The sequence below is a fragment of the Balaenoptera ricei genome, chromosome 15 (genome assembly GCF_028023285.1).
Source record: "Balaenoptera ricei isolate mBalRic1 chromosome 15, mBalRic1.hap2, whole genome shotgun sequence".
Taxonomy (NCBI): Eukaryota; Metazoa; Chordata; class Mammalia; order Artiodactyla; family Balaenopteridae; genus Balaenoptera; species Balaenoptera ricei.
The window spans coordinates 6,390,834-6,405,616 of record NC_082653.1 but is presented as its reverse complement, the minus strand read 5'-3'; the positions used below and the strand labels follow the sequence as shown (position 1 = coordinate 6,405,616).

The window sequence follows — 14,783 nt, the reverse complement described above, 5'->3', positions numbered from 1 at the left end:
GCTCACACACCTACCCAGAAGGGCTCTAAGTTCTTTAAAGTCAAAGGCCACGTGCTTTTCACCATTGTGATCCCTGCACCTGACACAGAACCTGGCTCCAAGTGGGCTCCCAGGAAATGCCCACTGAACTGCTGCTCGACGTTCCTCTAAAGCGTGAGCAGAACCAACTATGGCATAGAAATTAATTTCTGGCAAGCAAGGAAGTACAGGCAAGTATTAAGCACCTACTATGTACGTCATTATCCTGCATGCAATGGAGCAATATAGATACTTAAACAGCTAACTGTAAGACAAAGCAGAGGAAATAAAACTTACGGTGAAAGAAGCAACGAAGTGTTATTGAATTTGTAGAAAAATGACTAATTCCCACCCAGGAACGTGGTAGAGGGATCTAAAGTTACAACCCAAAGTAAAGGTAAAAAGAATTCTAGATTTAAAACCCAATCTCAAACAACTATACCCCAATAAAAAATAATAATAATATAAATAAATAAATAATAAAAACCCAATCTCCCTTTGGATTTTATAAATGTGACTTGAGATTACAGATCATTGGATTTACCTTAGGCCCCGAGATGCTGTTTTCTTTACATTTGTCCATGATGCCTGAAAAGAAAAAAGAACCACCTTTAATTTGTAAAAATCCACCTGCTTCCAAGTGTTATGCTGGATGAGGGTTATAAATCCTGATGAAATAGCCTCAACATCACACAGAATTTTACATGTTTTGTCATCCAAATGAGGCTGATAAGGGAGCAGTGCTTTCTCGCCTGATACCATTCCTCCCCCCTCACACACTGCTCCCCTCCCCGATACTCAGACTTCACTCCTGAACGGCCCTGTCCTGCCCCATCGTCTCTCTAACGGACCACTTCCATCACTGTACAAGCCAGCTTCCACACCTGCTGCCTTCAGAATAAAAAAGGTCCTCTTTACCCCAGAACTGACTCCAAAGCTATGGCCACATCTCTGGTCTCCCCTTTCAACAGCAAAGCTCTGCAAGTCTCTACCACTTCCCTCACGCTGCCGCAGCTCCCTCCCACAGGGCTTTTATCCCCACCGCCAGCCCAGCTCCAGACTGACCCCTGCTGTTGCTAAACTCAAAGGTCAATTCTCGGCCTTCCTCTAATGTGCATTCCCCGCATTCCAGGGGATCCTGCACTCTTTTTCCACTCCTTTCTTCGCTTAGCTCGCAGATTTGTCTTCACCTGACTGCTGTCCCACCGCAACCACCTTTGCTGATCAGCCTCACCTGTACCACCAATCTCAGTGTCTGGGGTGACGCCGGGATGGACTCCTCAGGTCTCCATCTACACCTGCCTAGGGCCCCAGGGCTCTAAACATCTTTATCAAGAGAACTCGAATTTGCGTCTCCTGCCCTCCCCTCTCCTGCGACTGCCAGGCTCTCTAACAACCTGCTCAGGATGCCCCAGGAAGGTCTGCCAGGCGTCTCAACCCAACACACCCAATGAAACCTCTTCTCTCCCGCACACTTCTTTTCCCTTTTGCCATGGGGGGTGCCCAGAAACACTTCTTTCCCAACTACACTCACTCCCTCGGTGAGCTCATCCCGTCTCCTGGCTTTCAATACCATCCACAGGCTGAGGATCCCCAACTTTCCATCGGAACTCTGACCACCTGGTAATCTGAGAGGCATCTCAATCTTAACCTGTCCCAAACTGAAGTCCTGCTCCCTTCCCCACGCCCATCTCCGACAACCCGCTCTCTCGGACTGCGGGCTGGGCTGCCCCCATCTCAGTAGACGGCAAATCCATCCTGCCAGTTGCTCAAGTCTAAAGTCTTAGCACAATCTTTTACACGGTTCTCCCTCAAACCCCATATCTGATCCATCAGCATATCTTAACAGGCTCTATCTTCACAATCACTGCTCACAGCCTTTACTACTCCCACCTCATCAAACCACAATTTTCTCTCCCTGCAATTATTTGCAGAAGGCTCCCAATGGTCACTCTGCTTCCATCCTTCTCCCATTAAGTCCATTCGCGACACTGTGCCCAGTGATCCCATTAACAAGTCAGATATATGGTCCTTGGTTCAGAGGCCCCTCATGGTTCCTCAACTCAAATTCAAAATCTTACTTGCACAAATAGGCCTATAAAGTCTCACAGAATGTGGATCTTGACCACCTCTGTGACCGGATCTCCTCCTCTTGTCTATTGCACACCAGCCATTCAGGGCTCCTCCCTTTCCCTGGCAGAGAAGCCCCCTGCCACAGGGCCTTTGCACTTCCTGTTCCCTCTACCTATGAGGCTCCTCCCTATAACAGAAGTGTGGCTGTTCCTTCATTTCATTCATGCTGAGAGGCCCCTTTCAGATCATCTCTCTTTTATTTTTACTTAACACCTTACATAACATTATTTGTACTTGTTTACCATCTGAGTCCCCAGACTCAGACACCCAGCTACCTGCTCAGTATCTCTAAAGAAAGTAAGCTCCACAGGAGGAAGAGCTTAGTCCCATTTTGTTCACTGTTACCTCCCCAGAACATGCCTGGCACATAGTATGTACTCTCATCTTTTGGGAATGAATCAATCAATTAACAAAGCAGATCAGTAATAAAAACACAGTTTCTAACACTTAGGAAGTGTTAGAATCACTTCCTGTGAGTCAGGCACAACAACCTATCCAGTAAGTAGAACATTTCTATTTCTCTTACTCAGATGCTCCCTATATTCTAGAATCCAATCAGAAAGCACTCCTCAGCCCCATGCTTTCACATCCACTTTATAAGTAATCAAATAACTCCACCTCGAAGACGGGACCAGGCTAACGAGCCTGGAGTCCTTATATCAAACAGCCATTTAGACATTACAGACAAAAAAGAAAAGGAAATACATTCTCCTATTATGTGAATTTCACACACGCTCTGATGCTTTCTTCACTCTCCCTAACAGTTACAAGCAGCAGACTCAGGAGAGCACACAGGCCAATGAACACTGATTCAACAGTCTTCAACTGAAGCTACATTCACTCACTCCAATATAATGCACTTTCCTTCTCAGGAAGAACAATAACAGAACGGAACATGATTCTGATCCAGAAATTCTGGAGAAAGCCGCAAGAAGACTGCTTCTCAGGTGATTCTGGCCTGCAGCCGAGTTCAGGAGTCACATGTCCAGACAACCTGCACAAGATCCCTGCAGTTCAAACCAGAGATCCTACTAGTATAAACAGCAAAACAGATTTAATAGCACTGTGGGTTGAGACTTTTCCTTCCTTCATTAAACCTGCAAATGTCTGCACAGATGCAGGAGAGTGGAGAGGAAATGAGTATATTGCTGAGAAGCATTTAATTCAAAGAACTAGGAAGGTTAAGGACGAGAAGGAAACAGTGAAAGTCAAGGGTGATGGCTACATCTACATCAGGAGGACATTTGCTAGAAATGGAGACTTTCAGGCCCAACCCCAGACCTAACAACTAGATCTTGCATTTCAAAGACACCCCCAGATAACCAGCATGTGGCTGGGCTAGACCACTAGTTCTCAACGAAACATGAGAATCACCTGCAGAGCTTGATGAAAATACAGACACCTGAGTCTTACACCCAAGCGCTTCTGATTCTTTCGGTGGGTTCACATTTTTAACAAGGACGCTCAAGTAATCCCGTTAAGGGTAGTCCAAGGTCTACGGTTTGAGAAGCACTGGCCCAGGAAGGCCTCTTCGAGGAAGTTAGTTATTTATTCACCCACTCATCCATCCCGCCCGGACAAGGGCCTTCCCTGGCTAGTCAATCCAAAGTAGCCCCCGGTTCCTAGCGCTCATCCCTATTGGAAGTTATCTTGCTAGTTCATCGTCTGTCTCCCCACCCCCCAGAACGTAAACTCCAAAACAACAAAAACCTTCTGTACTTCCTTACCCAGGTGCTCACTGAACACGAGAATCCCATCAGAAAGCACCCCCCAGACGCCCCACCCCCCGACGCCACACAACCCAACTCACTCCAAGTGTTTAATAAACACCAGGCGGCATGTTACAGGGCGTCTGGGGACCCAGGAGCTGATGGGAGGGCGCTGGAAAAGCAGGGGGGGACGCAGGGAGGAACTGGGGGACCAAGGTAGGCTTTCTCGCCCCGACTCTCCCCTCGCCGGCCCAGCGGCCCCAAAGACCGCTTCCCTCCCACCTACTCCCAAAAGCCACCCAGGGTCCTCCCGCCCGCCTCACAGAGATGCCCCAGGTCTACGTACCTACGGCCTCCCACCTCCGACCCGAAACCTCCGAGTCCTCCCGAGAGCTCAGCCGTTAGGGGTCAAAGTCTTCATTTTAAATAGGAGTTAAACCCTCGAACCCGAAAGCTGATTGGTCGGGGCTAGAGAGGCGCTGCCTTTTCATTGGTTCAAAACCAACTCGACGGCTTGAGTCACGGCCCGGCGGAGACGGCGCGCAGGCGCACTTGCGTCGTAAGGCCCCGGAAGTGATGGAGGCAACGGCCCGCCACACCCGCGGCCGTTCTAGCGCCCGCGGTGCTCTCCGGATCTGACATTTGTCCGTGAGGCAGCAGTCCGTTGGCGTCAGGGTTGTCGCGTCGGAGATAAAGTCGGAGGAGGTGAACGAATCTCTAGAACGCCCCTGTAAGATGGCGAGAAGGGCAGGAGCGAGTGGGGTCAATCGATAGCGCAGCGCTCGGCGCGATACCCTTTGTGCATGCGCAGTGAAGCGATCGATCGGGCAGGATTCGCGTCTCCATTTTTCTAGGAGAGAGCAGGAGACCGAGAGAGCGGGACGAGCCGGTATGGGGGAGCCCGGGGTGCGTGGAATGGCGGGTGCGGTCGGCTAGCGCTTTTGGGGCACCACAGGAAAGACGCGGGCGAGGCGGGAAGAGTCAATAGTGAGCGGGGCGGCATGCGCCCTGAGTTGCCAGGCTGGGCCTGCACTGATCCTCCTCTTCCTCAAAGGCCTTTCTTTCACCCTCACTCCATCCTTCGCTGGCCTCTAGCTCGGGATCATAGCGGAGCGTACGGTGAGGGGGCGTTTGTGTTCTCGCCCTGGTCTTCCTTCCAACTACGGGTACAACCAGTCCTGCACCAGGTTCTTCCTGTCTTCGGGCCGCAGACCCTTCACCTGCAAACTGGGGGCGGTAATTAGGCGCTTTCTAGCCCAGCGAGCGGACGTTCTATGGGAGTTGAGAAGCAGGGCTCGTCCTCTCTTTTCCTGTTTTAATCTCTTGGTAGCCCTATGATGCGCCTGGCACGAGTGAAGGATGGAATAGTGGTTAAGCTCTGGGCTCTGGGGTGGGTAGTCCTGGTGGCCACTTTAACCTTGGACGAGTTACGCAGCCACGTTTTACTTGCGGTATTTCCTAACCTCTTTGAGCCGGTTTCATCATCTCTGTTGTGTCCTCGTGTTGTCCACACAAGCATGGATTTATGTATATTTGCTTAATACCCATCAGTAGAGCACAGTGAGAGCTCAGGCTCTGGGTTAGGATCCAGGCTCCGCCATTTACAAGCTGTTCGATCCTGGGTGAGTTAACTTTCCTGTGCCTCCGGTTGCCCACCTCTAAAATGGGATAAGCTGAAGATTGAATGACGTAATGCATATTAGTTGCTTTCACCATGTGTTTTATATGCGGAATGTCTAATGAATTTTAGCTAGTTTATCATTAAGTTTTTAAGGAGCAGTACACGCAGCGATTAGAACAACACTATCTCTGGAGTCAAACCGCCTGCGTTCTAATGCTGGTTCCTCCAGGCACTAGTTCTGAGATCTTGGGCAAGTTATTTCCCCTCCTCACCTGTAAACAAGATTACTGGACCTCCTTTATAAGATGTTGTTGAGGATTGAGATGAAACATGGTAAACACTTAGGAAACATTGGCTATTCTTATCAGTAGCCTCAGTAATTCTCCAGAGGGCCTTGGGTAGTTAAAAACACTGTTCCCTGCCCCTTTCCTACAGCACCTCCCACTTTCAGAATCACCCCTGTGAAGTGGTGTTAACTGCCCACTCGCCGCCCTTCTTTCTTACATTCTTCTCTCTCTCCTGTGCTCTGCCTTCCAGTTTTCTTCTGTGCCACAGCTCCCTGTCTGCCTGTGACTTTTATTCTTTATGGCTGTTCCCCAGCTCCTGCAGCCTTCCGATACCTGTACAGATCTACACGTGTACAGACATTGATTTTTTTTTATTTATTTATTATTTATTTATTATTTATTTTTGGCTGTGTTGGGTCTTCGTTTCTGTGCGAGGGCTTTCTCTAGTTGCGGCAAGCGGGGGCCACTCTTCATCGCAACGCGCAGGCCTCTCACTATCGCGGCCTCTCTTGTTGCGCAGCACAGTCTCCAGACACGCAGGCTCAGTAGTTGTGGCTCACGGTCCCAGTTGCTCCGCGGCATGTGGGATCTTCCCAGACCAGGGCTCGAACTCATGTCCCCTGCATTGGCAGGCAGATTCTCAACCACTGCGCCACCAGGGAAGCCCCAGACATTGATTTTTATAATCAGATTATCTAATCACGTCAACCAATTGGAGTTCTTTTTTTTTTTTTTGCATAAACTGGAAACCATCTGTAATTTTCTCTTTTGCTTTCTGAGCCTGAGAGAGAACTTAAACACTTGTAAATCAATCTAAATGCACAGTCCTTCCAATTTTTCCTTTTTTTATAGTTATTTTGGCCATATCCTATTTGCCTATATTTTATTCAGCAATGCTTTCCAAAGTATTCTGTAATTCAATTATGTAATGTAACAAGCTCGGTTGCCTTGAAACATGTTTTAAGAATGACCATAACTGACATGAGTAAATATAACAGCTTAGCTGGTGGAAACGGTAGTGTCCAGACATCCAACAATAGCAGCTGTTGTACCTATTGCAAGTATTAGCCAGGGTTTCATTAACAGAAGAAATGGAAGATTCTGGGATAGCAATAAAGAATAAAAATTGCAGGTGGGTAATTTAGCAGAGAAAAAATGTTCATGAAGAGAGGTTCTACTGTAAATATTGGCTAACGTGATTTGAACCATTTCTGTGTGCCACTGTGCTCAATGCTCTACATGTATCATCTTGTTTAGCCTTCACTGACTTATTTAACAGCTGAGGACCCTGATCTCAGAGAAACATAGTTGCTGACCAAAGGTAATGCTGATAGAGCTGGGATTTAAGCCCTGGAAAGGCTGACCAGATTCCTGTGTTGCTTCTGTGGTTTACTAGTGCCTCTGCCCCTCATCATCACCTGTTTTCTCTCTTGCAGCTGGCAGGGAAATTATCTTCCTCTTCTCCAAGATGTACAGAACCAAAGTGGGCTTGAAGGATCGCCAGCAGCTCTACAAGCTGATCATTAGCCAGCTGCTCTATGACGGCTACATCAGCATTGCTAATGGCCTCATCAATGAAATCAAGCCTCAGTCTGTCTGTGCACCCTCGGAGCAGCTCCTGCACCTCATCAAACTAGGTAACTTGTGAATGCAAATTCATTGAGCCCGTGACAAGGCTTCAGATGTTTTTCAAGATTACTGCCCTTTAGTTTTAGTGCCTAGTATGTGTCAAGCACAGTGCTGGATACTGCAGGAGAAAGCAAAGTCCAGATTGTGAAGGTTTTGAGCTGGTTCTAGCCTCAGGATCTTTATATGAATTATCTGGAGCTTTCTGCCGTTGTATTATTGACTTCAAGTCTCAACTCAGATGTTGTCTCAGAGTCCTCATTTCTTCTAAGATAACCCGAACATCTTCCCCGTACCTCCCCAAGTGCTCTAAAACAACAGTCCCATTTCCTTCATAACAGAATCACTGTCTGAAATTTTCTATATTGTTTTGAGTTTCCCACACAATCCATACCACCTGCCAAAAGACTGCAAGTGTTTTTGGTTTTAGTTTTGGTTTTGGTTTTCTTTATTTTTTTGGCTGCGTCAGGTCTTAGTTGTGGCACGCAGGCTCTTTGTTGTGATATGCAGGCTTCTCTCTAGTTGTGGTGTGCGGGTTTTCTCTCTCTAGTTGTGGCGTGAGGGCTCTGTAGTTTGCAGCACGTGGGCTGTCTCGTTGCGGCTTGTGAGCTCAGTAGTTGTGGTGCCCGGGCTTAGTTGCCCCGCGGCATGTGGGATCTTAGTTCTCCAGCCAGGGATAAACCCTCATCCCCTGCATTGGAAGGCGGATTCTTTACGACTGGACCACTGGGGAAGTCCCAGACTGCAAGTTTAATAAAGATATTGAACCTTGTCTTGTTCAACAGTGCATCCAAGTGCTTGCCTGTGTCATAGAAAGCACTCAGTAAAATACAGAATTGCCAAACATATTTATACTCTTTGACTTGGCAGTGTAAACTGTTAGAATTTGCCTGAGGAAATAAAATGAATTCCACTGAAATGCCCAACAATATGGAATTGGTTGTACATGTTCTCATATTCATAAAGTTAGATCCAACAACATGATGTGGGTGAACGTTTATTACGCTGGCCAGGTGTTTGTTTATTCCATATGAGTAAATGACCGAGTATGTCACACCACGTTACATATTGTGATTTTATTTGTGTTTTAAGAAATGAGGGGGCTTCCCTGGTGGCGCAGTGGTTGAGAGTCTGCCTGCCAATGCAGGGGACAAGGGTTCGAGCCCTGGTCTGGGAAGATCCCACATGCCACGGAGCAGCTGGGCCCGTGAGCCGCAATTGCTGAGCCTGCGCGTCTGGAGCCTGTGCTCCGCAACAAGAGAGGCCGCGATAGTGAGAGGCCCGCGCACCGCGATGAAAAGTGGCCCCCGCTTGCCACAACTAGAGAAAGCCCTCGCACAGAAACGAAGACCCAACACAGCCATAATTAATAAATAAATTAATTTAAAGAAAAATTTAAAAAAAAAGAAATGAAACAACTGTGTGCGTGGAGAAAGGTCCAGAAGAATTCATACCACCGTGTTAACAGTAATTATCTCTGGGTGGTATAATACAAGGTTATGTTTATTTTTTTGTTTATCTGCATTTCTGATTTTTCCTCTACTAATAAAAATTGTTTATATGATATGTCAAGTTATTTTTCAATTTAAAATGCATTTTCTTGATAAACTTCAGTTTGTTTAAACCTCAACATTCTTTCAGAGATGTTTCACTAATGTTATTATTAACAATATATCTGACTTAATGAGCTTCAGAGCTGCTACTAACAGATCTCAACACTAAAAATATTAAAATTCGGAATGGGGAAAAATGGACAATTTAACTACAGAACTGCTGTTTTTCAGTTTCTGTGGTTGTGGTTAAAGTAGAAACTTTTGGAGGCAAGTATCTGGGGAGGTGACTTTACCTGTTGGAGCCTAACCTGCCACAACGCCTATTGCCTTACAGCGTTGTCACTGTGCGTGCACCCAGGTCACAATACATAACTTTGTACAGTATTAAGTACCATGCAGCTCCGAGAAAGAGTAAGTTGACATCTGCAAACACCTTTCCCAGTTTGGATCCAGAACTTTGTCCTGTCTTTTTAAAATAACGTTTTTTCATGCCCTTAATTTTTATTCCTTTCAGGAATGGAAAACGATGATACTGCAGTTCAGTATGCAATTGGTCGGTCAGATACAGTTGCCCCTGGCACAGGAATTGACCTGGAGTTTGATGCAGATGTCCAGACTATGTCCCCAGAGGCTTCAGAGTATGAAACATGCTATGTCACATCCCATAAAGGACCATGTCGTGTAGCTACCTATAGTAGAGATGGGCAGTTAATAGCTACTGGATCTGCTGACGCTTCCATAAAAATACTTGACACAGAAAGAATGTTGGCCAAAAGTGCCATGCCAATAGAGGTAAAAATCCTGGTAATATACTTACCATTTGCCTTTTGTTGTTCATTCTTGGGAGAATGAGAGCATAGTTTAAACCAGTTTTAACTTAGCATAGCTGTAGAATGTACACTTTAAGCCAGACAGATTTTACACTTTGCGATTCTCTTCTCTTCTTGCTGGCCTAGGTCATGATGAACGAGACTGCACAGCAGAACATGGAAAACCACCCAGTGATTCGAACTCTTTACGACCACGTGGATGAAGTCACGTGTCTTGCTTTCCACCCAACAGAACAGATCCTTGCCTCTGGTTCAAGGGATTATACTCTTAAGTTATTTGATTATTCCAAACCATCTGCAAAAAGAGCCTTCAAATACATTCAGGTTAGGAATGTTTGGCAAGGAGCTGTATGCATTTTTTTTTCCTAAATACAATGAGCTATTGTGTGGCTCTTCTCTTTTTAAAAGTCGTCTCAGTGGTCATCCTATAAATAAAGAGGATGGCAGCAAGGACGCAGCGCCCACCGCAAATGGCACGGCTCTCGTGCTGTCACGCGCCCACTTCCTCTGGCCAGTCAGGACGGCTGCCGGTCACAGATACGGTTCATAATCCACATCACTCTTTAAAGGTTGCAGATTCCTATTTAAAGACAAAACACAATGAACTTCTCTAACTTAGGGGAATTAAAAAATTATTCAGTTGAAATTCTCAGGTGTTTGCTGGAAAAGCGACATTTGGTGCTCTGTTTTGAATATGCAGTTCAGAAGTACTAATGTTTTAGTAGTGGCTTCCACCTCAGTATTTGGAGCCCTGGGACAAATTAAAGAAACTATTCTTATAGTTTATTTTTATTCATTAATCATATGTGAATGTGTCATAGATTGATAGTATTCCCTTCTGAGTTAACCTGCTGTTTATGTGCAAATGATGAAGCTCACCTGTGATCTTTGGAATAATCTCACCAGTAGATAGTTTCGGAAATCTGTGTTCAGATGGTCCTTTTGTGTATTCCAGAAAGTTCTTTGTTCTTCTCTTAGCTGTGTCATATCTAGTCACTGTTTTATAGATTCTTTGCATCAGCCAAATATTCTCCACATTTCCTCTGGGTTTAATTGTTCACCACTTGGTCTCTTTCCCAACAGGAGGCCGAAATGTTACGCTCCATCTCTTTTCATCCTTCTGGAGACTTTATACTTGTTGGAACTCAGCATCCTACTCTTCGACTTTATGATATCAACACATTTCAGTGCTTTGTCTCTTGCAATCCTCAAGATCAACACACTGATGCCATATGTTCCGTTAATTACAATCCTAGTGCCAATATGTATGTGACTGGCAGCAAGGACGGCTGCATCAAATTGTGGGATGGTGTTTCAAATCGATGCATCACAACTTTTGAGAAAGCCCACGACGGTGCTGAAGTTTGTTCTGCCATTTTTTCCAAAAATTCAAAATACATTCTGTCAAGTGGAAAAGACTCTGTAGCTAAACTTTGGGAAATATCAACAGGACGAACCCTGGTCAGATACACAGGTATGTGAGAAGTTGATATTACTTCACATTTCTGAGGCATTTTAGTTTCCAGAACTCTCTTTTAGATCCTCGAACTAGATCCACACAATCTATGTGAATCAAACAAGAGGCAGAGCTGGAAATAGAACCACAGTTTCTTAACTTTGCCCTTCTCAATATGTTAACAGCTAAAATTAGATCTGATTCCATGCAAGTAACACTTGAGAATTAGATGGTCTGTTTGTAGACCCATGGCCTGCCCACTTCCCACAAAAACATGAAAGCAGTCCAGAGAAGAGACTCAGTAAGTGAGAGGAAAGATCTTGGCTCATGCCTGAGAGAGGAGAAGGAGCCCCCAAAAGAGACCCCAAGTGTTCTGAACCTAGATATAAAGTGGGCCCTTCAGACAGAAACACAAAATTGTTAGTCTGATTGTCTAATTCATTTTGGTCTCTAATTGCAACAGTTGCGCCTGTGAGCTCTTTTTATGAGATCTGTTTAAATTTATCCTATCACTAGTAGTCAGTGTTTGTCTAATTATTTGATAGTAAGTATTAAAATATTGTGTTTCATTCTTCTGCTCCTTGTAGCAGCAAAGGCTGTTTGGTAGAAAACTTCAGCTTAGCTTCCTCTGTTGTGAGACGTTTGTGTCATACACTGAAATTGCCGTGACCAGAACTTTAAAACTCAAAACAGCACTATTGTAAGGGACTGCTGGGATGTTAGTAAGTGAAGAAAATTGAGGAGTTGGTGACGTCTGAACCACTAGGGTGCAGCATAACCTACTATAGATTTATCTCATTGTAACCAGAGTCTGCTTCCTGCCATCTCTCTGGCTTCTGGTGTAGATGGTATCGCTAGCAAGTCTTTGGAAGAGTCACTTTTGTTTTATGAATGTTTGGGATGTTTTATGGTTATATGTGGCTGATTGGTTTGTTTTTCTGGAGAATTGGGATTTGATTTAAAAATGAGATTATAATGAATTTATATGCAAATTCCCTCTTTTTCTAGTTCACAGTTTAAGACCCCTTCATGTCAGCACTTTTGGATCTGCTTTTCCAGTTTTAATGTTTAGTTAGAATTCAGAGGGCTCTTGAAATAATGAAGGAAAAGGAAGAACTATCAAGTAAACATTAGAAGTTTTGATGTTGAAAGTTAATTTAAAACACTGTAAACAAAATTAAATGCTGGCTAGGGGAAAAAAAAAAATTCTTAGCATAGGTAATAAACATAGGTCAGACACTGCTCAGTGAACCCCAGAAAAGATGACCAACTTCACTATAAACCTAAGAAATGAATATGGAAGTATCTTTTTGCTCATCAGATTTCAGGAATTTAAAAGATTGGTATTATATAGTATTGATAAACGTTTCAGGAAATCACATATTGTTAGGAGTATGATTGGTAAAATATTTCTGAAGGGCAGCTTGGTGTCATATTATCAAAATTTTAAATATATATATTTTTGACTTGCTAAATTGTTACATAGCCTTTCACGGCATGCAGCCTTTAAAAATAAATACTTGGGCTTCCCTGGTGGCGCAGTGGTTGAGAGTCTGCCTGCCAATGCAGGGGACACGGGTTCGAGCCCTGGTCTGGGAGGATCCCACATGCCGCGGAGCAACTAGGCCCGTGAGCCACAACTACTGAGCCTGCACGTCTAGAGCTTGTGCTCTGCAACAAGAGAGGCCACGACAGTGAGAGGCCTGCGCACCGCGATGCAGAGTGGCCCCCACTCGCCACAACTAGAGAAAGCCCTGGCACAGAAACGAAGACCCAACACAGCCAAAAATAAATAAATAAATAAATAAATAAAATTTTTAAAAAACCACTCAGTAATGTTTGTTGAACACTTATACTGCAGAGCTGAATGGGCATTACACCTCATTTTAATCCCTGCAGCATCTTGTGGGCAGGTGCTGTAATTATCCCTGCAGAGCAGAGGAGACAGTTAAGGCCTAGGGATGTTAAGTCATTTGTTCAAAGTCACATCGCTAATGAGTACTGAGTCCAGACCCAGCACCAAAGTGTGTATTTTTATCCGTTAAGCCATATTCCCTCTTTGTAGGTCTCCACCACAAACTGTTGAATAAAAACTGTATGCCGTATGCCCTGATTTATGTAAATTACAAATGAGTATACAACGCACAGAGATATTTGGAAAAGATATTCATCAAAATGTTGACTCTATGTAAAATTATCAGGCAGATTTTTTTTAATAGTTCATATAATACTTGAAACATAAAATATGCTTTTTTTAATTCATGGTCAAAAAAAAAAGCATAGAGTTTCCTCTGGGAGAGCAGCTGTTCATTCCATCCCAGTGATTCTGGTCCTAGGAAGTTAGTCCTAAAGAAATAACGTGTTCTGTACCAAGAATGTTTGTCACAATAGTACAGTTGGATACAAACTAACTGCCTAGCAGGAAAAGAATCATTACCTAATGGTGCTTCCAAACAACGGGATCCTTTGCAGCCAGTAAAAACACAACATATCCAACATGAAGTTAGATAATGTGGCACCACTTTTGTATTTTTTTAAGGTGTTTTTATGCCTAAAAATACATCAGAACATTAACAGAGTTGCATTAGGTGGTGGGCCCAAAGGTGATTTTCTTTTTCATACTTTTTTTAGAGTTACCAAAATTGCACAGTAAATGTGTATTACTTCAACAATTTTAAAATGCAGTTTTTACGTCAACAGAGCTAATAACAAAAGTAGAACAGTCCGGGCTCTAAGGTGTGAACTGGAAAGCTAGCCCTGGCGCCCAGGCCTTAACCTCTCGGTCTCTGCACAGGCGCTGGCTTGAGCGGACGGCAGGTGCACCGGACGCAGGCCGTCTTCAACCACACGGAGGACTACGTGCTGCTGCCCGACGAGAGGACCATCAGCCTCTGCTGCTGGGACTCAAGGACGGCCGAGCGCCGGAACCTGCTCTCACTGGGCCACAACAACATCGTGCGCTGTATCGTGCACTCGCCCACCAACCCCGGCTTCATGACCTGCAGCGACGACTTCAGGGCACGGTTTTGGTACCGGAGGTCAACCACGGACTAGAGCCGCCGCCGGCGTTCAATAGGGTTCTTTCCTCGAGGACTCTGCCCCTCCTTCCCCTTGTGTCCCGTCACCAGCTTCAGTAGTAAGTCATTGTACCATGTTTGGCAGTTGTGCTGCTACCTCTGCGTCCTTCTGGGATTTGTATGAAAGAATCTTTTTTTACCTTGATGGAGAATCATGGTGGAAAAAGTTGGAATCACAGATCTGTGCGGTTGTTCTGCAGTCACTGATTATTACAGTGTGATTTTCATCGGTTTTGTAAATACAGGACTTGCTCTTTCCCTTGATCATTTGAAGAAGGATAGAGTATTCAAGTGCTTTCTAGATCTCAAGTGGATCTGTCATGAGGAATGTTTCATTTGGATATTTTGTCAACTTTTGTGCCTGTTTTACATCCCCTTTGTACGTTTCCTTTCAAAATACATTTTGGCAGATATGGGGGCATATGGCTCTGAGAATCAAGAGTTTTATGCCATATTAAAACCATTTTAGAAAA

At 44.8% G+C, this 14,783-nt stretch overlaps 2 protein-coding genes across 4 annotated transcripts in view; one reads left to right on the top strand and one right to left on the bottom strand.

Moving 5' to 3' along the window:
- The window catches only part of AURKA (aurora kinase A), an 18,891-nt gene extending 14,356 nt beyond the window's left edge, over positions 1 to 4,535 (bottom strand). Inside the window, exons 1-2 of the mRNA XM_059896396.1 lie at positions 4,207 to 4,535; positions 563 to 606 (exon numbers count right to left, since the gene is read on the bottom strand). Of these exons, the coding sequence (XP_059752379.1) occupies positions 563 to 601 (39 nt within the window). The 5' untranslated portion in view covers positions 602 to 606; positions 4,207 to 4,535. The remainder of the gene's footprint in view (positions 1 to 562; positions 607 to 4,206) is intronic.
- On the top strand, positions 4,424 to 14,783 carry CSTF1 (cleavage stimulation factor subunit 1). 3 transcript variants are annotated; one of them, XM_059896395.1, is made up of 6 exons: positions 4,424 to 4,565; positions 7,205 to 7,405; positions 9,462 to 9,739; positions 9,904 to 10,101; positions 10,861 to 11,251; positions 14,028 to 14,783. In XM_059896395.1, the coding sequence occupies exons 2-6, from the start codon at positions 7,237 to 7,239 to the stop codon at positions 14,285 to 14,287; spliced, it is 1,296 nt and encodes a 431-aa protein (XP_059752378.1). In that variant the 5' UTR covers positions 4,424 to 4,565; positions 7,205 to 7,236; the 3' UTR covers positions 14,288 to 14,783. The 3 variants fall into 3 exon arrangements, with proteins under 3 accessions (XP_059752378.1, XP_059752377.1, XP_059752376.1); XM_059896394.1 differs by lacking the exon at positions 4,424 to 4,565 and adding an exon at positions 4,576 to 4,766; XM_059896393.1 differs by lacking the exon at positions 4,424 to 4,565 and adding an exon at positions 4,577 to 4,749.